Source organism: Mytilus californianus, unplaced genomic scaffold, assembly GCF_021869535.1.
Source record: "Mytilus californianus isolate M0D057914Y unplaced genomic scaffold, xbMytCali1.0.p SCAF_1, whole genome shotgun sequence".
Lineage (NCBI taxonomy): Eukaryota > Metazoa > Mollusca > Bivalvia > Mytilida > Mytilidae > Mytilus > Mytilus californianus.
Window position 1 is genome coordinate 65,366,998 of NW_026262581.1, and position 27,054 is coordinate 65,394,051.

General features: G+C 31.5%; 1 protein-coding gene across 8 annotated transcripts in view; it reads left to right on the forward strand.

Moving 5' to 3' along the window:
• Positions 1 to 27,054, forward strand: part of LOC127705926 (serine-rich adhesin for platelets-like) — a 57,478-nt gene that overhangs the window by 20,008 nt on the left and 10,416 nt on the right. For 3 of the 8 annotated variants that reach the window (XM_052210297.1, XM_052210305.1, XM_052210316.1), the window contains 7 exons: positions 5,283 to 5,346; positions 14,674 to 15,286; positions 17,636 to 21,422; positions 22,989 to 23,171; positions 24,513 to 24,600; positions 25,838 to 25,987; positions 26,609 to 26,821. In XM_052210297.1, the coding sequence (XP_052066257.1) occupies positions 14,719 to 15,286; positions 17,636 to 21,422; positions 22,989 to 23,171; positions 24,513 to 24,600; positions 25,838 to 25,987; positions 26,609 to 26,821 (4,989 nt within the window). In that variant the 5' untranslated portion in view covers positions 5,283 to 5,346; positions 14,674 to 14,718. Of the gene's footprint in view, positions 1 to 5,146; positions 5,347 to 6,788; positions 6,876 to 9,173; positions 9,298 to 14,673; positions 15,287 to 17,635; positions 21,423 to 22,988; positions 23,172 to 24,512; positions 24,601 to 25,837; positions 25,988 to 26,608; positions 26,822 to 27,054 lie in introns of those variants that run through there. The other 5 variants (XR_007984122.1, XM_052210334.1, XM_052210279.1 and 2 more) reach the window with 5 other exon arrangements.

Here is a 27,054-nt window from a genome sequence, read left to right on the forward strand (position 1 = left end):
AACAATACTTGGTATGCAGTTTTACTAGTATTGGCACATCTCATTCCCATGGATAGTAGATAATTTGACCAACCTTGGACACTTTCTCAGCTGTGGTCCATTAACTTTGAAACTTTGGCATACTTTACATTGTAAAGTGTTGTCATTTAAATTTCAAAATGTGCAATATACATATACTATCATAATTACTCACAGGCCAGACATTACTCTGTGTCAACAGTTTATACATTGGACTAGATGGGTATCTATAATTTTTTATCTTTGACATTTCTTAGAAATTGTTATCAGTACACATTATTGAATACTTATACACAAATTTATTTCATGTAGTAAGAAAGATTACAAAGAAACTGAAGAAGGCCAGTGGCCAAAACGTCTTAAAAAATGGTTTATTTACTACAATAACACAAATTTATTGACAACTGCAAATAGCAGTACAGTCAATTGTCATATTATTATAAACATAAAAAAGCAACAGCTCTATATGCACAAATGGATACAGGAATAATCTAAGTATGGTTGTAAAGAAATAATAAAGGATAGATAGCTATTTATTGTTAATCTAAGGTGTGTATCAAAGGGAAAATTAATGAATTTGAGCGATGAACTTTATCATACTTCTAAAGTTGATAGATATTTGTCTTAAGGCATTCAGTACCTGGGAGACAACTTTCCGTTTTATGAAAGGTCATTTTATGTTTATAAATAATTGAATTGTACTGTAATCTGTATGACAAATACAAGTATCTACTTACTTGTTACTTAGGACAGAAATACAGGTGCTGAAACAGTTTTTATTTTGTATATTATATAATAAGTAAATGGGATAAATATCCAAGCCAGGTCATTTTGGCAAAAGAAGGCAGCTACATAGCAAAACTGATCCAATGTGTATATGCCAATTTATTCTTTATACTACTTGATCAATATGTTGATTTTTATGCCCCACCTAGGGGCATTATGTTTTTCGGTCTATGTGTCCGTTCGTTCGTCTGTTTGTTCTTTCGTCCGTCTGTCTGTCCCTCTTCAGGTTAAAGTTTTTGGTTGAGGTAGTTTTTGATGAAGTTGAAGTCCAATCAACTTGAAACTTAGTACACATGTTCCCTATGATATGATCTTTCTAATTATAATGCCAAATTAGAGTTTTGACCCCAATTTCACGTTCCACTGAACATAGAAAATGATAGTGTGATTGGGGCATCCGTGTATTATGGACACATTCATGTTATAAATATTTTTATGGAAAAAGTATATTTTCAAATCATTTGATCATAAATTACTTTCTTGTGTAGAAATTCCAAAAGGGAACATACTTTAAATTATTTGTAGTGGACTAACCATTTTTCTATCATTTTGCCAAATGCCATTCGTTAACTCCCCAGACATATATCTCAGCTCCATGATATCAGTCACTTTTCACAAAATATACAAATCCATAATTAAAAAACATGAAGATGACAAAAACAAACTGATTTGCAATTCTTGAACTTAGATGGAATTTCTGCTCAGGAACAATGTTTTGGTATTTTACATTGATTTATTATGTAAATATTTTCAGTTTAAATCATATGTACCCTGCATGAATTCCAAATATTTCAAATAAGGTCAGCGCAACAATGGTTTTGTCTTGCCAAAACCAAGTCACAAAGTCTATTTTGACCATGAAACTTATGCACAGTTTACATGTTAGTTTATGATTAGGTCAGTTTAAGGGGAACTGCTAATGGTAAGTCAGTGATATTTGGTTGGTATACAGTTGTGAAAGCATCAGGCTACAGCAAATCTCATTTCCATGGAGATTATTAGACCCTGCACCCTCAGTCACCATTCATTGAATTTTAAACTTTTGCATAAATTACATATATTTTGAGTTTGTGATTAGGTCACATTCAGGGGAACCTCTAATGATGATGATAAGACAATATTATTTGGAATGCAGTTGTATTAGCACTGGCATATCTCATTTCCATGCAAATTGTTTGGTACCCTCAGTCATGGTGCCTTGTGTTTAAAAATTTTGCATAGTTTACCTCTTAACGTGATGTCATTTTAATAGCAACATTTGTAATATACTTTACTATCAGAATTGCAGACAAGCCAGACATATCTCTGTGTCCACAGTGTCAGTGTATGTAGAATGCAATCCAATCAAGAAGTAAGAAAAATGTTCCTATTATATTTGTGTGTAAAATATTTAGTTCCAGCAATATTATAGGTCCCCCAAGCAGCGTAAGGATATACATTCACCTCTTACTTATTGATTTAAGATTTATTATGTCAACGATCACATATCATAATATGATTAAAAGCTTTCCTTTTTACTTGGGCTTCAAACTTACAGCTCAAACTATTGATCTTTGTACACTTTATGCATTGATTTGATAAAAAGGTATTACAGAAGAAACATGATTGCAGGTTAACTGGTATAAGTAAGAATCATAAAATGTCTGGGAATAGGACAGATTCCGTCAGAATGGAAGGTCTATTAAAATAATCTTTTAATTTATAGACCAGATAATTGTCCTATGTCATCTAAATTGTACTTAAACAAATAAATGTGGTATGTTTTATCTGATACAGTTTTACTATTCTGAAGCAGGTTGCTGCAAAATATGCATTTGATCTGCCACAGGAAGAGACTATTAAATATTAAAAAATAGATTGAAATTGAGAAGGTCGGTGAAATACATAGGAACTTCAGATTTGTCCTTGATTGTTATAATTCTGTCAAGTATTTTGTGAATTAATTACTGTATAGCCTTTGGTGTAAATTCTACTTTGTGTAAGATTCTTTGTAAGAAGAATCCTGTCTATATATCTTTGTGATAGGTAAAATGACACTTTATATTACCTGCTAATTATAAAGGACTTGAATGAGAACTGTCATAAGAGAGGTACCATCTTCTCACCCTTTGTAATATGACTTATTGATTATTAATATTTCCATATGGACACTGCTTGATTATTTTACACCAAAATCTGATATTCATTTGCTTATTTTATTGAAAAATCAGAAAATTTCATTATAGGTTTCAAATTATTGATATATAGTTTTAATGTATGATTTATTAATTGGATACTGAACTGCTTTAGTTCACCATCTGCTGTGTATGATATGTAACATTTGCAATAATTTTATGCAGATATTTTTGTCTGGATGTTAATTTAAACTACAACTTTTGTAAATATACAAATATATGTTGATGTATTACATTTTTAATGTTTAAACTTTAATATAATGTGGGTACATTCTATTATGCTTCCTACGATATTTTATACTGGTGAATGAAATTATAAACTTATTGAAGGGTAGAAAATTAGTTCAGTGAGTTAAAGAAACTGGAAAAAACAAGGTGTAGGTTTTAAGAAAGCTGTGTAGAAAGCAAATAAAATATATTTCTTATATTAACTACGGCCAGCAAAAAGCAGTTTTTAATCAAAATGTTTTATTTTTAAGTTATAGCTTTAAGCAGTATGCACGGTTATATAGATCACATGGATGAAACACATTCCTTGCATATTCAGAGGGAGGATTCTATGGTTAAAAAACACTCCTATCTTTGGGTTTTATTATAAAAAAAAACCCAGATAAAATGGACTGGAACCCCTTGCTGCAAACCCCTTTTCAAGGTGGAACTCCCATAAAATCCACCTTGTGAAAATTTCATGTTTTTGATTAAAAAAAATGCATACCTCTCTGTTGGATACAGTGTACCGGTATTAAAATGATCTTATTTTACCTTAACATATGTTGATAACTTTTACAAGACACCTTGTAAAGTATTTGTCAAAAATGTTTTCCTCCTACTACATGTTAATACATCTGCCCAATGTCTGATACCAGCTAGTTACAGTTAAACTGTTTTTGTTAATTTCATAGTTAAGATGCTCAAGGTCGAGCTGAAAATATTACATGCATATTCAGGATAATAAAATGATAATGAATTTGAATCTTGTTTTGGTTTAGACTAACAGGCTGAGCTGGATTTTAATTGCTTGGTTACAGAAAAATAAGTCACCATACCTGGACACATTATTCTGACTCTGAGGCACAAATCTATGGTGTTACTCTTTAAATGCTGCATGCCAAGTGGGGAAGCAGCATATACCAATTTTAAGTCTTTGGTTTGAACTTTTTGGGGAAAGAATAATTTACCATCCACACTCAAGGGGAGCATACTTTCATGAGACCACAGAGGTTGTTATTCTTAACTGTGTGTTGATGCTAAATCTCTAGTCGGGGCCTTGATGGTCAAGTGGTCAAAGTAATTCATCTACAGCAATCACTAGCCAGTCTAGTCTTATGTTGTGAGTTCGAACCCCATGCGTGGCAGGTTGGTTGGACACCAATCTTAATTGTCTAGGATTGCCAGATTTCCTGCCGAAGGAAGGTTGTTCTCTTTGGACACTCAGGCTTCCTCAATCTTTAAAAACAGGCCACTATGATATAGCCAATAGTGCTGAAAGTGGTGTTAAACATCAACAATCAATCAATCAATAAATCTATGTTCTTTTGAATTCATTAACATTTGCATACACGTAAGGCAATTATTAGCATGGTAAATGCAGAGTTGTTGTCTATCATTGAGGACCATATATTGATCTGTTGATTTATTTTCGTTTTATTTTATTTTGTTTTTGGGTTGCTGTCTGAATAACATTTAACCCTTCACATCAAATCAAAGCTTTGTTTGACACACTTTAAGTATAAAAATGAAAAAACTAAAATATTTGCCAACTTTTTGCTTTATATCAATTTTCATAACTTGGGACATTTTAGTGCCCAACAAAAATGTTTGACAAAGAGATATGTATGTTACTTGTTAAGTTGTTATACCATGTGTATACTTCCAGTAATCTGTTAAATAAGGTTATATCAGCAGTTCAGATAACTAAACAAGGAAATCTAAATTGACACACCCAATTTCTTTGTTAGACAGGAGGAAATAATTTTTTTTTTCTTAAGAATGTTAAAATGATCACAAACGATTACATGTTGTACAGAATTCTGATTGTCGAGTATCTCTATGACATAGAATTTTTCTGCTCTATTAATTATAATGTTTGGTCATTGAAAGATTTGTTTGACTTTAATTTAAATATTATACCTCCAGCTTGTATTCCTTTTGTAAGGAGATACTGCAAGGTTATCTTCATTCTTTTCTGCTCAAATGCACATACATACGTTTCATTATACCTTGTCACAGGGTAAATGTTCGATAAACATAGGACAGGATATTATACGATAACTTTCAACTGGGATATTTTTATAATCTTTTCAGTGGGATGTACAGCAAAAGACAGAAGAAAACTTGATTGTTTAGGTTGAAGTTTTATATGAAGCAGGTAAGCGAGATATAAAAGTAAACGATGAATTGATATAAAATGAATATATAAACAGCCCACAGAAATAAACAATCTTACACTGTGCAGATTATGACTCATATTGCATACGTTTTCATAAAAGGTTGTAATCTAGATAGGTGTATTCCTTTAGTGGGTTTAGAAGAATTTTATGAATTATAAAGTAATGATTTTGCAATATATATGAAAATTATGGTCTACTCGTAGCATTAGAAGGAATAGATCTCTCTTAAGATATGCCCTTGTTACAATAAAATACAGAAGATTTTGGTATATTACTGAAATTCATCCAATATCAGTAGATCATTTGTTACATTATCCCGTATCAGTAGACAGATTTTGGTTTTCTTTACAGCATTTGCATCCAATGTAAGGTACACAGCGGGTCTTCTGTCCTCTTGGATTGTATAAAGGCAGAAAACAATCTAAACTGCAATTTTTGAGAAGGGTTAATAAATTCATTTGAAAAACTTTTCGTCTAAATGAAGAAAATGATGTTGTTTCTTTTACAATTTTTTGTTTGATTCAAATGCTTCTTTTCTGTTGAGCCAGATTTTTAATATGCTTGTTCACAAGGCAACGGTCAGCAGTAAGTACCCTGACACATTATTCTGACTCCCAGCTGGCAAGTCTTTGCTCTTACTTCTAAATGCTGCATCCATAGTAGAGAAACAGCAAATATCAATTTTCAAGTCTATGATTTTACCTAGCCATGGATCAAACCAGATACTTCTGCACTCAAGGCAAGCACAAGATCACAGACCGAGAGGCATATTTTCTTCAACTATGAGCAAAATCCTATTCAGTATTGCAGTTTGTCTAGTCACTTTAACTGATAAAATTAGGAAAGTATTCAAAAAGAATACAAATCAACAAACTAAACTGAGCAACAACAAAAAATTGTATTTTGAGACGTAAGAAGAATTTGATATTCTTGTACATTGAAAATTTAAACCACATAAAGATTTTAACGACAAAAATGTATATTATTATACAGACACTTTGTTCATATTTATGTTTTGGGGCAAATGCACAAGTTATAAAATGAACTCCTTTATTGATTTATATGCAAATGTAATGCTACATGTAAAATATGATTCCATGCAGAAAAATGAAATTGCAGTATATGCTACGAGATTAAAATGTAGTATTAATTTCATAACCTAAATCACCACAACACAATGAATCATGCTCCCAAAAGGGTGTTTTTCTTTGAAGTATTTGTCTATAATCTTAAGCTTTTCAAGAGAGAATAGGTGAAAAAGTGTTGGAAAAAGATAAAATCCTAACTTTACTTATTAGAGAACATTACATAAGCCTTATCTTACTAAATCTCACCTATCATTGCTGGTGGTCTATAATATTGATTTGGTAATTGACGACTACCTGTTCAGGTAAATCATTGTCTGTTTACCTCTTTAAATATTTAAAGTGTTACATACAATAATATTAACCACTTTGACTGGATTGTTCTAGGAGAGATGTAGGGAATATTTACTTTTCGTTAGCAGGTCTGTTGTCATTTTTAACCTGGGAAATTTTAATATATACTGTAATTTTTCGTTAAATCGTTCAATATTGAAGTGAAATTACCTAAACATGTGTGAAAATATTCAGAAAACCATTTTAATTTTACATACCTATTCTGTATTATTCTGTATTATGCCTATGTTTGATTTAAATGGATATACACAGTTAGCATATGATATGGACTCTATACGTAGCCTATGATTGAAAAACATTTGTGTTGTTTTGCTTTTGTGTGATTGTGTTGTTGGGTAACTGTTTGATTGATCTTTAACCCTTTAATCCTTTCATTCATAAAATTGCATTTAAAATAGCATTTCAGTTATCATGTGGGAAAACTATGTAAAAAAATAAACTTAATTTGTACTTTTTGGTCACCAGAAGCCATTTCCTGTCTGATAACAAGGGTGTTTCCACATTTAAAATATATATTTAACTTTAAATTTCAATTATAAGCAGTGATAGCCATAGTATTGTTGTTTTGAATAGCGTGACTGGGATAGTTTACTCAGGATATTTAAGGGTCAATGTGTTTAATTGATCAAAATGAAAGAGAACACACAGCCAATTTCCTTACATGAATAGCTATGGTAAACAGACTGGAAATAACTTCACTTTAATGGAAATAATATAAAACTAAATTCTGTATAGCACACATTACTGTGCTTAAAAAGTTAATGATACTTGTTTATTTTGGGATAAACTCGGTTTGGCCTAGTTACTTTAATTTTGAGTTACTATGAAACTAAATTTGAAGCTGGGTTTAAATAAGAATGGATTGTTTTTCATGGAATAAATACTTTTTAACGGCAAGATAATTTCAGCAAAACAGTTAAACCTTTTATAAATATAAGATCTGAATAGTTTAAGAAGAATTGAAGTGTCGACCTTATATATTATAGAATTAATTTAAAGTTATACTATTAATTCAATCATGACAAAATGATAGTATCATTTGAATCAATATTACATGTATCTTTTAAAATCACCAATAAAGGAAAATAACTAACAGTTGTGTGGGTTTTATATCCATAGTCCACCCACATAATTTGTCATAATATGCTCTGTTCAGTTATGTTTTGTCCTCTGATGTTTTAATTATGTAATAGAAACCAATGTTTATTGATGTGTAACAAGGTGTAAAGACACAGTGCATATTTTCTAACCTATTTGTCTTTTGGGAGCAGCCATGACCTCTCCAAACATTTGCTTTTTATTCCAGTATCTATATTAAAACATGTTTTACGTAGTTTTCAATCTTCATTAAATTGTATGCAAAAACTAATACATTCTTATATCTACTGAATATTTAAAAAAAATAAATTTAAATCCAGAGTATTATTTTAAAAAGTAAATAGAAGGTGATTAGTATTATTTAGATATAATTTTTGTCAGGTGTGGTATATTAACAGATTTATCATAGGGTGTAGGCCCTAGGAGATAGTCCACAGAGTAAGAATGTAATCTTAATGTTTTTGTCATTATGGTATGATAAACTGGATCAAAATCAAAGTCGGTCTGCATGTTACTACAGGTATTTGTGTATACTTTATTGTTTGTTTGTATACTGTTTGTATTAAATATTTATTAACAATTTTAAGCGTTCACGGTTTGGTACAAATATGAATTTATGTCACAGATATTAATTTTTATCATATATATGTAATAAATAGTTCTTAAAGTATGTTTTCAGCCTTATTTATGTAAAACCTTACAGATCTTTTCATTTTGTTTTTTACAAAGATAAATCTATCTTTATAAAACACCTGGCTGGTTTTATTAATAACAGGTCTTTGTACTTTAATGCATGTATATATTATTTTAATGTTTATTTCCTTAAAAAAGTAAGTGAGGCATGCTATTGTTTTAAATAGGTTAAGATATTCAGTAAAAAGTAGAAATCTTGTTACAGGCATCTAACCCTTGTTTTTACCGTTGCTTTCACTGAAGGGATAAATGAAACTTTTACATTCAGGAAAACAAGATCCCAAATTCTTTCACATATTATATGTGGTGAAAATTCATGATTTCAATTGGAATCCAACTGTTTCAATTACTTATAATTTATATTTCAAAGCATTTTAGGAAATTTTCATTTCAATTGCGTTTCCTTTTTTGACCAGACAGAATATAACAGATGTTGTTAACATGCCTTTCATCTATCATATAAATATCCTAAATTATGTAAATATCTCTCATTTATTGTGTAAATTATTGAATAATTCTGGTGCATATTGCATACATTAAACTGCTGAAAGTAAAATCAATTTTTATGTTGGGAGAAGATATGCATGGTTGATTTGTAAGTGGGATGGCTATATGGTTAATTTAGAATTGATAGTGAAAATCAGACGGGACTATAGTGTTGTGAGAATAGAGCTTTAACCAAGGAGGTTCAGATATCATGTAAGGCATTTCTTTATTGTTGTTTCTTTTCAAGTTTTGACTAATTTATAAGCAAAATGTTTTAGTTGATTTTTGATATAAATGTAAAATGATGCATTGTATATCTTATTTAGTTATTAACTAGATGATAGCAACTGCTAGGAGTTTGCTGCAAGATCCATCTTAACTTTTTTGTTCATTTTCTCTATTTTTTTCTCACAACTAAAAAAAATGTTAGTAGAAAAAGCAGAGATATATGTAAACACTACACAGTAGTATGCGGCAAAGAGAAAAGCTTAGTAGACAAAGCAGGTACTATCACAAGATTTGAATGCAACCGACCATAAACTTTCTATTGATTATTCATATTTTTATAGCATTTTACTGTATTCTAATATGTAGAGACCATATATCAACATTTCTGAAAACAGCAAAGGATCAAAAGACCTGTAGTGGTACATCTTTGTCTTTTGGTATTAAAATGGTGAAAAAAATAACACTTCCCACTGTTTTAAGTCATGAAAAATAGATAAACGTTTCCATGTTAGAAAGCTGAGACACAGTAATGACAGTCATTAAAGAAATTAGCATATTTGGAAAGTTGACAGTACACTATTGACAGTATAGAATTATAACTGTACATCTATTGGACAAATTCTTTCTGCTTTAACCCTATAATTATGTATAGAGAATTGAGGTATTAAATGAGACGGCAAAATTTTATGAGGACATTAATGCTATATTCCTCAGTAAACTTAAATAAAAGATAGGTGGGTTTAATTGTAAGCTATAGAAATAATTGTTACACTTCAGTTTTGCTCCAAGGCAAAAGATATTTACCTAGACTTCATTCATATTTTGGGATAGGGAACCATTTCCACATTAATCGCAAGAGTTTCTTTGATAAATTTACTGTCAGTAATTTACTTGTAAACTAACCAGTAGAAATTAATGATGCTTAACATATTAGGTTGTGTGAAGTTTCAAATTTATTTATCATCATGTAACAGACAATTTTTTGCGCAGCTTATTTAAGACTTCGTTTTAATTTTAGTATGTTTTGCTCTTTTTGCAATATGATTATACATGTATTATAACTAGAAAGACATCCATGTTTTTGTTTAAATAAATGATACAGGTGGATATCAAAGTTTGTTTAGGCATAGTTGAGAATTACTGAATTAGGTTAAGGCACCTTAATGCCGCCACAAAGAATGCTATCAGAATTGTTAATCAGCACAGGTCAACCCAAATCCTATTGGGTTCACCTTGGAAGGAAACATATGTTGTGTGAATTTACTTATAAGAAGGTGCAAACAAGCTACCTTAGATAAATCTAACAATGTCAAAGTATTTATCATGGGGACTTTTGTCAGAGTAGATGAAAAATGGAAGCTTTTTATTGGGTTAAACCACAAGTTTTGTCGGTCATCTTTTCGTGCAACTTGCAAAATTTTGCAGTAATAGATTAACATGTAGCTGTCCTGAGATAGATAACAAGATTATTCTTATTGTCATGTGGTATTACTATATGTCTGTAAGCACTAAGTTAATCACACTATGAACACATTTTCTCATGTCATCCTCAAAAATTCCTGATACAAAATAAGTGGAAAATATGATCAAACTTATTTTAAAAATGACAGTTGGAAAAGGAACATAATTTATAATTTTAGTTTATGTGACCTGGGATGTAATATAACTTAAGTTTCCAGATCACTGTAAGGTATTTTTGCTTTCAGACTCTTAAAAAATATTTCCCTTTGCATGAATTAACAAGGTTTTGTGGTCATCTTTCTTTTGTGTATGTGCTCTTAGGGAAATTAGGAAAATTTGATTTTTACATGTTGTTCAGGAATTTTCAGGATTTTTTTTTTTTTACAAAGACATGAAATTGGTCGTCTCTGCTATCTCAATCTATGGTCTTCTGTTTTCCAACTGTTCCTAACATAGAGTATTATGCGTGATTATATTCAAATGGTTATCATCTGGACTAGTTTCAGAATGAAATATTCATTCATGAATCGTTTATAAAATGTATTATGCTAAAGCAGCAGCCCATACTCCATCAATTGCAATTAAGTGGGTATTAGAAGAATACAGTATTTTTAAAATAGATGTCAAGTATATAGTATATGTTTTATTTTTATCTGAGTAACATTAACTTGTCTACCACAGATTACATTTGTGTGTTTTCATTTAAAAGTTTAATACAAATGTATAATTTTACCATAAATGGGTTTAAATTTATTCGTTCATTGTGTGTTGATTTGCGTTTTTTGATTGAGTTAAGCGTTCCAATTGATATTTTATAGTATGTCTTTCTACTTTGTAATGTTATACTATTGTTTCAGAAAAGAGAGAAGGTTTGGTACCATTAAAATGCTTAATCCCGCTGCAAATGTTTGCACCTGTCCCAAGTCAGGAATCTGATGTACAGTAGTTGTCGTCTGTTTATGTAGTTCATACGTGTTTCTCATTTCTCGTTTTTATATAGATTAGACCGCTAGTTTACCTGTTTGAATGGTTTTACACTAGTAATTTTTGGGGCCCTTTATAGCTTGCTGTTCGGTGAAGCCAAGGCTCCGTGTTGAAGGCCGTACCTTGACCTATAATGGTTTACTTTTTATACATTGTGACTTGGATGGAGAGTTGTCTCATTGGCACTCATACCACATCTTCCTATATCTATTAACTGTATTTGTATTTGCATCCACATAAAACCAAATAAAAAGCATGATCAGCACAGATTTTAAATGTCCAGTTTAACATTCTTATACTTGTCAAGTTGTCAAGTTCTTAATAATGGAAAGATGAAGATAAGTGACTAGTGATTGCCTGTAGCCAGGTTAGGTGTGTCCCTACATGTATATTGACAGACAGGTGTTTTGTGACAGGTAGATGATATAGGTATAGGTGATACATATATTTATCATAGGTATATCTTATAAGTAAATAGTTAATATTCAATAATATGTAATTACTATCTATTATATGTCATGTGATAACAAATGTCATGTTGTTTGTCAACAAATCATTGTACAGTGACATCATATTTGCTATTGAACTGATGACTCTATTGTAACACTTGTGTATATTGGTTTATGAATGATTTGTGTAAACTAATAACTGTATTGTAACACGTATGTATATTGGAAGATGAATAGTTTGTGTATTAAAAGATTGATTTTCATTTCCCCAGGTAAGCATTTTTATATTGCAACAAGGGTGAATGGAATCTTCAGCATTTTCCCTTACCTTTTGCAATCAATTTTCCATAAGGTTCTTAGTAGACCGACAGTATATGTTAATTGAATACTTACTTTAGTTTGGAAATTGTGTAAGGGGATATGTAATCAGCTGTTTTGGGGACAAATCTGTATAGATTTTTGTGAAATATGTTCATTTTAACAATTCAGTAAAAATTGAAGTTATTGTGATCGTGAAGGACTTAATGATAACGAGAATATGTTGCGAATATTCTATGTTTCTCATTAGTTTTAACTAAAGATAAACACTTTACTTCTATTCTCTCATATCAAAGTAGACTAGTGTGAGCTGATGGAAAACATTTGTGATCATCACTTTTCTCATGACAAGGATAATTAACATGTGTTGGTTTAAAAAAAATAATTTTCTTTGTTTTTTATTTTAGTAATGGCTATTGGTTTTTGGTGATATATTAAGAATTTTTTTAGTTTTGAACAGAGTGAACTCATCAATTGGAGTCGGTGTAGTCTGGTTGTCTGTCTGTTAATTTTATACACTCTAAATACTTAAATTAATGTATATCTTAAGAGATTGCAATTCAAAGCATCATGCTTAGCTGTGATTGTCATAAAGTGTTCATCTAATTGCATATAATTCCTAAATGATAAAAAAATCATATTTCTCAAGTTTTATAGAAGAAGTGTAACAGTGTAGGGATGTTCAACTTCAGAAGGAATATCTCCCATACATTTTCTATAATATAAATATTAGATTATAAATAGCCATTACCAATTGATTGTTCTTAAGAATACCCAAGGGTATAAAGATGTAATCATAGTTTTTTCAGCTAATATTGTTTTTAATATGACTTTGTCTAGCCATGACTTATTAGATTATAGATAGAGACAAACTTCTCATAAGGTAGATAAATGATATGTTAGGAAACATGCCCAGAGTTTGGTGATGTTTATTATGATATTAGCTTATTAAAAGGTTGACTGTTTCATAGTAAGTTTGCCGATGTAGAAAACATGTCTTTGTTTAGTTATAGTTTACTGCCCTATCCATTGACCTTGACTCTTATTATTGATTATAGTTATTTTAAGGGAAATTAAAAAGGAGTGTATTATTAAAATGCTTCGTTTACTTAAGGTAAGGTATTTTTCAATTTATTTGTTACAGCTTTTTTAATTTAAAAATCTATAAATGTGAATGATGGCTTTTTAAATTTATAAAATTTTTTATCATTATTTTACCAATAAAGTTGTCCCTTGAATTTACAAAAAAAAAATATATATTTTTATTATTCCAATCAAGGGCCCTTGATGGGCAGCATAACATGTACACATAAAACAATACATCATGATTTGTAAGTTTTTTTATATTTGTATATATATATATATATATATACACAACAACGAGCCAATTGATTATTGCAGATATTAATATTTTATATTTTTCAGCAATGATATAGATTTTTTAATGATATTTTTTCATATTTTCCATTTTTTGATCACAGTGTAATTACCTTCGCTATTTTTATATATATTCTGTTAGACAATTGACGCCTTCAAACGATCACTTAGCAAGTCCCTTTGAACTTGATCAAGGCAGTAATTTCATTGAGAAAATATATCGATCCTAAGCTACTCTCTTAGTACCATTGTAATAATGTTAGGTTGTCTGAAATCAACATCTTATACATTTGTATTTCCATTTACATAGGAAAATTTAAGTTTACATAGACCACTTCGTTAATCAAGCAGATTATTTTAAGAAAAGTGAGAAAGTTTTAACGACTTCTGCTAATGATACAGATGCATGCATGCTTATTTTCATAAGTTTTGGAACATTTATCATGTTTATATTTATAATATAATCATTTTCTGCCAATGTTATAATGTATAATTGAATACATTTGTAGTATGTTAATGAAGAAATTGTGTAATGTAATTATTGGTGTGTATGGAGTATTAAATAGTTTTTATGTCTTACAAAGTAAATATTGTGGTACATTAGTGTTAAGATACTTGTATAACGTATACTTTGGCATATATGACTTCAAACTGTTTTTCTTTTTATATTTATGGGACATTGAGAGGAACCAGTGTGCGTACTTAATATGCCTGATAATAATTGTATGTATTTTCTAGCTACAACTAAGTGAAAGTTTTTCTTGTTTTACAGGTATGACATAAGAACATTGAAAAAAGGGAAAACAAAGGCTATACCATGGGTGATAGAGCTTTAATAGTGAATGCACCCCCTCATCATTCACCTGTGAACACCATGAACTTTGGAAGTACAAGTTGGTCACCTGGAAATACCATGAGTGCTAGCTACGGTTCAGTGAGCCGATCTCCTGGTAACACCATGAGTTCTAGTGCTAATTTTAAGTCCATGAACATGCAGGGCGAAAACGGAAGCTTTAGTGCAATGGAACAGCAAATGTACCAAGCCGAATCCAAGTCAGAGTTCTCCACCATGTCAACAGAAGGTGGTGGAACAACATACCATTCTCAAAGCCTCAACAGGTTTCCTCAAAATGCTACAGCAGAGATTAGGCAACTAGATTCCAATCAAAATCATTTACCGAAAATGAGTTCCGTGGATACTCAGTCATTGAGGAGAATAAAATCTGAGACTACAATGGTAAATGATACAACTGTGGAGGACAGTGGAGGAAGAACAACGGTCCACATTACTGGACCACCTCAGTCTATGATAGTGTCAGAATGTGCTGTGGCAGAAATGAAGGGTAGTGGAACACAAAGTATGACCTCAGAAGTAAAGAGGAGAGGTAAGAATATAATTTAATAAAGCAACAAGTAGTTGTATTATGGATATGTTATTGTCATATAAAAAAAGAAGGTGTGGTATGATTGGCAATGAGACAACTATCCACCAGAAACCAAAGGAGAAAGATATAAACAATTATTGGGCTCTATATAGCCTTCAACAATAAGCAAAATTAATACCATTTAATAAGCTATAAAAGGCCCTAAAATGACATAGTGTGAAACAGTTCCAAAGAAAAAACCAAAGACTGATTTATAACGATAACATTACAGCATTCCAATGCCCCCGTTGGTGCACATATTTGATTTGTCCAATGGCAATAACCCCAAAATATTTTTTGGATTCTTTTAAAACTTTTTCATAAATATCCTTGAAGAATGCAATTTTCTGTAAAATTTATATTTCCATTCGGCACATTCTTCTGCAAAAATTGTTGAAGTGCTGAATATTGAACTAATCTAAGACCTTGCTGATATAACCCTTTGATATAAGTTTAATATAAATCTGACAAGGAATGTAGTAGTAAGAGTGCTTGCAATGCAATTTTCAATATCAATTGCATTCCAAAGGGATATAACTCCTGTAAAAATAAGTGATCGATGCTGAATATTGAACTCATCCATGACATTGTATTATAAGATCCTACCAACAGTGAAAGGAAATCACTAGAGATTTGGTTAAATTGGATTGTTAGTTCACTGAATGTCAAATCAACACAGCTGCTTACAGATTTTCATATGTTGGGTAAAACTTTCTTTCCATGGGCAGAAAAGAAATTGAAATTGTAATCCTTTGATGTGAATTTCACACAAATCTGGCAAGAATGGTAGGTGGGAAAGTGCTTACAAATCAATTTGCAATATAAATTCAAAAAGACAGAATTCCTGAAAAAATAGATGATAGGCCAAAATAAAAATTATAAATTTCTTTATCACACATCTTTATGTCTGCTAAAAAATCCTCAGACTTAAAAATTACATGGCGTTGTCTGTTACAGTTTTGACGTGAATATAAAGATTTCTAAAATATATTTCAAGGACAATTCTTGTAAATTTTCAAAAATCCTCATATTTCTGTGCATATATATATATATATACAGTTTGAAAAATTAACCAACTGTTTTCAATTTTTTTTTTTTAAATCTTAAGCTTGTAATATTAACAGAAGTATTCAGTAGAGGCAGATAAAAATAGAAAAGGGCACCTGTTTTAAAATATTTGCCATTGCATTCTGAAATTTTTTAATTCAAAATAGCATGACAATGATATTACAACAAACAGCCCAATTGGATGACAGCTAAGATATTTATTTATTCAATCTGTTTCAGTTGAGGTTTGCAAACATCACTATTGTCTGAGGTGTGCAAACATGATTTTTGTCTGAGGTTTGCAAATATCAAATATCACTATTGTTTTCTTAAGAAGTTACAGGCTCTGCTGTTAGTTATCACTGAAATTAATGCAGTACCATTTTATGTAGGAATTCGTAATGTTTGTTGTACATTTGTATTTACTCCTTTTTTTAATACCTTCATCATGTTCATGATAAAAGCTTTCTTCAGAAAATTTATTTTTATAAATTTGTATTTAAAATATTATTTCAATTCCATGTTATTCCAAGTTAAATTGAAAAATTAGATTAATTAAAAATAAACTACTGCATTTAAAACATAAATAACGCTTCTATAATGCTGATCTCAGCAGAATGCTTTTGTCTCCAGAGGAATTTTCTGGTGTCAGAAGTATGAATGAATCCCTACAAAAACTGTAATGAACGTGACATCTGTATTGATTCTACCAGCAGTGAAAGGAAATCACTAGAGATTTGGTTAAATTGGATTGTTAGTTCACTGAATGTCAAATCAACACAGTTGCTTACAGGTTTTCATATGTTGGATAAAACTTTCTTTCCATAGGCAGAAAAGAAGTTGAAATTGATTGCATAATTTCATTTCCTATTGTTTGACAGTAGAGATTTGTGAAGGAGTGAGGGGCTAAGACATTTATTAACACAGCTGACAGTTGTTATTATTTTCTTATGTTAAACCTTATTGATTACATGGCTATTTTGACATTATTATTTATCATTGGACATATTTAGGTGCAGATATATGTCAGAACACACTATGTTTAATACCATAATCACATAATAGTAATTTGATACAAAGAAAATAGTGATAAGTTATACTTTTAGAATTATTTCGCTGATTGAAAACATTATTGTATTCTGTCAATCTGTCTCGTTAGTCTTATGTGATATTTTGCAGTAATTCTTAGAGATATATATTTATTAAAAGACAGTGTTGAAAATAAATATAAAATTAAAATACATGTGTCTGTTATTTTTACAGGTACTGAACAGATTACAACAACATCTGAACAGAAAACAACATTGTCAGAAGGTGGGCAGTGTACATGTTGTCCCTATGGCTACCACATTGATCTTGGTTTTGTGCAATATTGTGAAAATATGTCTGATGGAGCTTATTTGAAAAAGTTGAAAAGAATCCAGCGAGAAAAGAGAAAATTACGCAAATCCATGGAAGTTTTTCTACATCAGCAAGAAGAGGCAAAAACAACTCAGGAATATTATACTCAGCCGGAAACCGTAAGTGTACAAGCTACTGCTTTCTTAAAAGATGTTGAGCGACAGAATAATGTAACAAACAAAGTTTTAGATGAAATAGATTCATCTGTTGACCATACCTTACATTCAATAGACTCTATGATGTATACCGCAAAAACTTCGAGGATGTTCTCTGAGAGTGATGAGACATCAGCATCCTCAAGTCCAGGAACAACAGTAAAATTTAATACATTCCCAATGAAACGAGGGAAAGACATTCAGGAAGATATTGCAATATATAACAATAGTTTTGAGAGGAGTGGTAGAACAGATTCTCAGAGTTCATTATCATCTATTTCTACTGTAGCTAGTGAACGTTCTTCTCCCTATACACCATACAACTACACTACAACATCAACTAGTGTCACCAGTGAAACTATCTCTAAAATTACCCATATTACATCTGATCAGCTGGCAGCTACCATGGCAACACATTTACCAACAGAAGATGGTGCTGCATCTCCTCAGTCATCCACTACTACCATAAACAAAAATTCCCTCACTGCCATTCGTGAGGCAATGGCCGTAAGTTTGCAGCGATTGAAAGAATTAGAGGAGCAAGTTAAAGCTTTACCTGTGTTACAAGTCAGAATCTCAGTGCTTAAAGAAGAAAAACGTCTCTTGGCACTTCAACAAAAAGCCAAGGAGGTTAGAAATACAAGAACAATTGGCGTAGGTGATAATAATGTAAATGAAGTGCCATCTCCTACTACTCCATATAGGTTTGACTTCAGAGTGAAATCTCCACCAGTGGCTCCAAAACCAAAAGTACGATTGGTTGGTGTTGGCGATCACAGTGTGATTGAACCATATTTACTTCAACCAGACTTGCCAGCAGGTTATACAATAAGAGACAATGAAACATCAACAGACAGTCAGTTCTACCAACGTGATACATATGTTATAGAGAGAGATAGGACACAGTCGGCACTTTACTCACCGTTCAGTAAAACACCAAAACCACAAACAAGAACCATAGGGATCGGTGAAGGAAATGTCTTTGATGAATCAAGCATGAGAATACACGAAAAGGAATTAAGAACAGTTATTATTGGACAGAATCAAGGTGTTGGCAAAAGAAATGTGGGTGTTGACTGTAGAGTTGCCACCAGAGATGTTGGTATGATGTACTCTGCTGATGATGAAAAACCATCAACAAGAACTGTAGGTGTAAATGTTGATACCGGTGCTTTTATGAATTCCTTAAACTTCAAAGCTGAGGAAATGAGATCTGCCTTGAAAGAAGTGTTGTCAAAAAGTGTCAGAAGTATAGGAACATCATGTGAAATGCATGTTGAGAAACGAAGTACAGGGGTACAATATTCAAGTTCATTTACACGATCTATTGGTGTGGGAGATGATCACATTGACATTATCATTAAACAGCCAGTACACATGAAATCAATAGGAATTGATGTTTGTCCACTTTCAATTAATAAATCTGTCAATACAGATTATGGCTGGAAACTGGACCAAAGCACTAACACCATGCAATTGTTCATGGAGAATAAGTCATGTGCAACTGAGCGTGCTCGTCAGGGAACTGTGAGCACTATGACCGATGATAATAGAATGGTTTCTGATAAAACACAAACTGATCTGAAAGTGTTCTATGCCCTTGATGTGGTAAAAAACCAGGGTACCAATCCACGTAAACAACATCTGAAAAATACTGCAATGAATACTGAAGTGAGAGAATTAGTAGATGAAGATTTTAACCTACGTGTGACATACAAATATAGAGGATTAAATGCCTTTGATGTGGCCACAAACACTGAGGCTGCTAGAAGACATGATATTTCTGTTAATACTGACAAGAAAAAGCTTCGAGATGTAGCTGTTAGTGAAGATACTGTTGATTCTTTTGTCTGTAACTTTGAGGAGGAAGTACAAGAAAGAATGGAAGAAGAAACAGTCGAAGAAGTAATCTATCGAGAACAGGATGAAATCATTGAAAAAGAATGGACGGAGAAAACAAGGAAGAGAACTGTTGAAGAGGTTGAGGGACCAGTAGAAGAGAGTTCAGTAAAAACAATTATGGTCAGAGACGTTCCAACAGCAACGCAAGTTGTCAGACAAATTGTTGCTCCTACTGGTAAAGTTATTATAAGTAGTCCAGGCAAGAAAACTGGTGATGATGATATGGTAGAGAAAAAAATTACAAGTAAAGGAGGTTCTTATACATTACAAACAATAACAAGAAAATCAGTCAGTGATGATGAGGATGAGGAAAATGCTGGTCAAACAACTACGACTATTTCTACTACTGGTAGTGGCTTACGGTCTGGTGGTGATAGTTCAGAAGGCAGAGAGGTCACTTCATCCTCTCTCAGTAAGCAGAAACTTGTGGATGATACTGAATTTCATAGTAATGTCAAGAGTACACATGATCGAGCCTTAAGGTTAAAAGCTAAGATGGATAAATTACATGGTGATACTGACACAACATCATCAAAAACAACAGTTCATAGTTCAAGTGGAGGATACCTTGATTATCTGGATTCTAAAAAAAAATCAGGTGATAGATTTGGCTCTGGTGAATATTTAGTGACTTCATCAAATAGAACTCATGGATTGGGTTCTGATGAGAATTTAAATGATTCTGGATCGTCTTTTACATCATCTACAACATCATACAGAACTAATGGTGGAGGATCGGGAACATCTGATGGAGGATATAAAATAATTTCTGCCTCCTCCAGTAAAGTTGCCAGCATTGGGTCAGATGGCCAATCCGGAGGTGGAAGTAAGATGATTTCATCAAGCTCGTCACGAAGTAGTGGTTCAGATGTCCAGTCTGGAGGTGGATCTATAATGATTTCAGCAAACTCATCACAAGGTAGTGGGTCAGATGGCCATTCAGGAGGTGGATACAAAACAATTACAGCAAGCTCTTCAAGAAGTAGTGGGTCAGATGGGCAGTCAGGAGGTGGTTACAAAACAATTACATCAAGCTCTTCAAGAAGTAGCGGGTCAGATGGGCAGTCCGGAGGTGGATACAAAATGATTTCATCAAGCTCTTCGCGAAGTAGTGGGTCAGATGGCCAGTCAGGAGGTGGATACAAGATGGTTTCATCCAGCTCCTCGGGTGGTAGTGGAATTTTGGGGTCAGATGATAAGTCTGGTAGTGGATACAAAATAATAAAAGCATCGTCTAGCTCCTCTCGTGGAAGTGGGTTGTCAGGGTCAGATGAACATTTAGGTACTTCGCTGTCATCATCCCAGACCAGTGAATCATCATCGGATCAAGGATTAGGTACATCATCTAGTTCTGATGAAGTGACCACCATTACTCAGATTTATACTCTAGAGGATTATTATGGTGGAGGAAAAAGTTACTATGAGAAATATGTCAAGTCTAAGGATGGAGGTGTCAAGGTTTTAGAAAGGAGGCCTACTGGAGAAAGTTCTGATAACATTGATTCTAGCTCTTTAAAATCTTGTATCAAAACCACGAAATCTGAGAAAAAAGCAAAAAAAGGAATACGCTTTGCTGAAAATGTGGTTGGAGGGTAAGTTTTTTAATACATCATACAATATTGATTTAATAGAAATTATAAAAGGATAAAATCTATAGGACAAAGTTATTTTAAATCCTAGTAAACCAAACTCACTTCTTACAAAACATTGCTGAGTTCTGACTATTCAGTATGTTTTCTATATGAATTACTGAAATAAATATGTAAAAAGTATTAAACAAAGTGAGAAATTTAATCCAGAAGACCAGTATACATGGTATATGTACAAAAAACTGTAGTGGGGAAAATTGATCAATCAAAATTAGAAGAAAATAACTGAAAAGCAAGTGTATCTTACTTAATGATGTACATGATGTATGCATTTTGAAAGGAAAAAGGATTTAATTATCCTTCAACCTAATTTTGCAGTACGAAACCTTCCCCATTATTTTTGACATTTATACAGTAGCTCATTACTTATTTTAAAAACTGCTAAAAACAATTGCATTAAGAATCACTAAAAACTTTTGACAGTCAGTCGTATAAATATATAAATCATTCGTTAAAAGGATTTCAAGAAGAAATGAATTCAGAAAATATATCATACATGCATACACATCATTTGCACATTATGTAAGAGAAATATTTAAAGTGTTTTTTGAATAAGTTTATATACTACTGCAAGGTGAACCAAATATGTTATTGTAAAATGTCATTAAATTACATGCACTTTATAAAACAGTATAGCTGTAGTAAAAAATGCTTAAACTGAACTATGCATTGACTGAAATCTTATGTAACCAAACTTAATCTGTAGTCCACTGTTTTTAAATTCAGTTGAAATTAGACCTACTGGTATCTAATCAGGACACCTATATAATCAAAACAAAATTTTCTGTTCAAGTGTGGTTTCACTGTATCTAGCTGATACTATAATGCATAAGTTGACACACAGTATGAAAGTTTCACTGTATCTGATTGATACTACCTTCTAAGGAAGGCACAATGTATAAAAGAATTGTAACATTTGATCAAGTAGTAAATAAAGTCACTCAGGTGTGTTTGATTAGACAAGTTATCATTAAAATCTTTTGACATTATCTTGTTATGTAACTGAACAATAAAACAAACACTACATTATGCTTTGTACAAACAGATATGACTTATAAATCTCTGTGTTTATAACTTAATTACAATTTCAGACAGACATAGAACTGTAGTCTATATAAACTAAATTTGCACAGGTTGAACTTATGTTACAGACTTCATGTCAGAATTAAGGGTTGAATTTAGGGGGGACAAGTGTGATCCCCTTCTAAATCACAGGTTTCAAGTCATTCAAGAGAGAGAGAGAGAGAGAGAGGGAAAGAAAATAACAGTGAGTGAATCACAAAAAAAAAAACCATATAAACCAACAATCTTTCAATATTTACTTTGGTGGGAAATACAATGAAGATGTTTCAATATACCAGTATATACCATATGTCTTTCAGTAAATTAAACTGACTGCCGTTAAATTAAATTCTTCAAGTGTATATACAAATATTTTTTAAACTGTTAACTAATAAGCAAATAAGAAAATATTTCTGTAGAAATCCTACAGTGCTGAATATATTGCAGGTATACATCTAGTAGTACAGATTCTGATGATGAGGATGGATCAGACAGTGGCTCCACTGCTAGTTATGATGAGGGGTCGTATGATGGCAGAGAGGGTAGTATAGTATACCAATGTAAAGATGATGAAGCTATTGCTAAAGGAATTCCTGGAGCCCAGATGTTTGACCAGAATATCCGGGAAACGTAAGAATTATCTCAATGTTCTATTTTCTGCCTGTGTTTATGCTGCTATGGTACAATGGTTGTCTCATTGGCAATCAGATCTCCTTATTTTTATATCAATCATACATTATCTACTTCAACAACAATAGTTAGAATTTTTAACAACCTTTAATTTATCATTGTGATCTTGCATGTTTCGGAAAAGGGAGGTTCAAATTTAGATATTATACTCAGTTTGTTTTAATAATTACTTATTAGATCAAAAAGATTATGTCTTCTTAAGTTCTTTATATCTTCTAATGTATCAATTTGCCACTTTAAAACAGGAACCACACCATATATGAAAGGATTATCTCCTATTGAGGAAATGAGAATTATATACTTATTTCAACCCATCATTAAATCTCTGTTATGGAAATTCCATAGCATTCTTATACTTAAGGCCTCTAAATAGACCTGTCATTGTTGCATGTCTGTGATTATATGTTATATGGAAATATGTTGGAAAGAAACTCACATTATATAAAAAGAAAAATCTCTTGTGTACTGCTATTTTTCTGAACATTAGTGTAATTTCTTCTTAATGTATAAAATAATCTAGATTAAAAGATCCTCAAGCCTTCACATGAATTGAGTTCTTTGACTTTCATTGATAACAACTGAAAATAAATTTTGTTTTCTGTTAGAGCAGAAATAGAGATATTTTACACTTTCAACTCTCTTTTCAACTTATGAGTTTTGAATTCCCCCTTGGTATCTATTGCCTCTATTTCCCCCTCAAAATGTTCTATATTTCAAATATATTTCATTTCCTGTGAAGGATTCCATATATTTGATCTCTTTGCCAAAAGACTCCCAGGGCAGAATATGTGTTGCAGACACTGAATATAAATGTTAAGGTATGCATTAGCCTGGGATATTGGCCCAAAACTACCCAACATTGTCAGGGCCAGGTGTGAAAGGATTCCATTGACTAAATGTAAGGCTAGGCTAATCAGATCTTAATATACATGATCATATATAAAACATTAAAAATGATATTCTTTGATAAGAAAAAAAACCCAAATTTAATAGAAAGGTAGTTGTTGACAGCAAGTATTTTACAGGTTACACCTGTGTTAAAAAAGTAGTTAAGTGTAGTATAACCATAATTGAAAGTTTTGTCACATACAAACAAACGTAAAACTGTAATTTAAGAAATAAAGGACCATCCATTTCAAATATGGTGGATCAAATTTGCCTACATAAATATCATCAAAATTCTTGCTGTACATGACTCTCTTGAAACAGTATACATGTAATGTGATATTTTTTATTGAATTGTAGAAATTATTTAATTTGACATTTATATTCATTTTTCAGTTTCGAACTTAGTAGAGGGATGAGAAGTTCATGTGAAACTTTATCCAAGTATTTGGAAGACTCTACAGAGGTTCAAACTAAAGAGCTAGTAAGTTCTGTAGTAATTAATTACACCTACAGTGTTTTTAAGTGTGTACTTTGTCTCTGGCTTGCTCTCTGTTACCCTCTCTCACTTGTATAAATCTTTGAGTGCATTTCTTTCTAACACAAATGATACAAACGGTTCAGTGAGCACACATTTAGATCATTTGTTTCTAACATAAGTTTGCAAAGTTTGCATAAACTTTGACAAACTATGCACTAGCTTAAAAATGTGTCTACAGTTTGTTGTTCGTCGTTTGTTAGTACAAATGCTGCATTTCTTTCTAACTTTAATATTGAATCAATTATCTACACATGATTTTCCTGCTAACTAAAGATGGATTCTGACAAAAGAAAAGGAGGTATGTTCCTGATTGTCAATACTAAAAACTACGGTATGTCTTAAAATACTAAAATTTAGGTATTGCCCTCAATTCTTTCATTGCTGCTATTTTTAATAAAAAGGTTTTATTATCACTATATTTATACTTTCATCAGATGAAGAGTATGAACTGTCATAAAAATAGATATACATAGATGAGTGAAATGTCCTCTGTGTCTAAAACATCTTCTGCAGCGGCTATTTTCCAGTGTAATAAGTTTGATTACCAAAAACATGTGCATGTATTTTTGACAGTTCAAACAGGGTCAGTAAACACTGATTAAACAATGCATTTTTTCTATTTTTTTGACGTTTAGCAAACTATAACAAACAGCACACAACGTTTACAAAAATTTTGTTAAAAAGAAATGCACTCTTTATTTGTCACAAAGTATAGTTTTGTTACTTTAATTGTTTTTTTATTCTTAACACTAGGGTTTTGTGCAGATATAATAGCAATAACTGTTTTAATTTTGTTTACTTGTCTGTGTGGGGTATTTTATTACAGTAATTGAAAACACTCAATCTGAATTACTTTAAGGTATTAATTTGCTATTAAATAATCTTAACAGTTGATAAGGGATATGTATATTTAAGTGGTACTGCTGGTGTATGAAATTCCAGGTTAAATTTCCCAGAACTTGAAGCATTCCTGGTTTTGACAAGTTTAAAAAAAAAAAATCCATTTCACAGCACTAACAGATCTAAGTTCAATACATTAGAATTTTACTGCGGATAATATTTACCAGTATTGAGGCAATAACCCTGTAGTGCACACCTTGTAACAGAATAGTACTGAATAACCATGTAAACATAAAGGAATAATAAGATGTATTAAAATGTATTGTTTGTTTGTTTACAGAATGCTAGTTTAGAGATTATTAAAGAAGAATGGTTTAAGATTTCCAGTGGTAAACTATCAGAACCTTACCAAGTGGAAGATTTTATGTCCAGTTTTAATGAAATATCTAGACGTCTGCTGGAGTATATTGTCAATATCCAAGATTCTAATGTAAGAAATGTAGCCTCATCCTTGAAATGTTCATGTTCTTAATGCATTTAAATTTCATGGGGCAGTAAATGGACAGTCACAGATTTTTGTTAGAATTTACATATAACTTGAACATGTCAAACTGAAAATTTTCCATACAACAAAATATATAGCAGTATAAAAAATGAATTTGAGATCACCTCTCAAAAAAACATAGGAAAAAAACCTCAGAATTCCTGACTAGGACATGCATATGTCATGTGACAGGATTAAACAAAGTTTTAGTATTAGATCAGAAATTAATGTTTGCAATGTGAATCCATTAACTAACAATAAGATGATATTGATTGAATTGTTTTCTATGCATGTTTGAGCCAAAAATTGAAATATCAGTTTCGATCATTTGGTTGTTTATTACATTTTCTTTATCAGTTAGAACATGTATTAATTTGTGAATTTACAATTAATTGTGTGCATTGGACATGAAATAACTTAAATATCAATTACAACATTTAATAATACTTACAAATTTCTTTAAGCTTTGCATAAAATGATATGTTATGTACACATATGTTTTGTTTTTTTATATATCATATATATATTTAAAAAACTTATTGTAAGGAAATATTATGTTACTTGTAGGGAAACACTGCTCTGCACTATGCAGTATCACATTGTAATTTCGAGATAGTCAGTCTTCTCCTCGACACCAGTGTTGTAGATCTTAACAAACAGAACAAAGCAGGGTATACATCTACAATGTTAGCTACTCTAGCCTACACACAGACAGACAGACAGAGAGAAGTTGTTCAACGACTGTTTTCTATGACTGATACTAATGCTAAAGCATCTAAGGTATTTACACTAAGATCAAATGATCAATCGTTTAAATTTTAAATGTACAAATGTATAAGTAAAATTTACCGTACTCAACATGATTTGACTTTTATAATGCAATTAAATGCATATTATGTATTTTTAAGAACAATTTTGTTACTACTTTAGAGGGGAGATAATCCATGCACACAATTTGACTTTTAAAATACAAATTAAATGCATATGTATTGATACTTCTTTAAAGGGGAGAT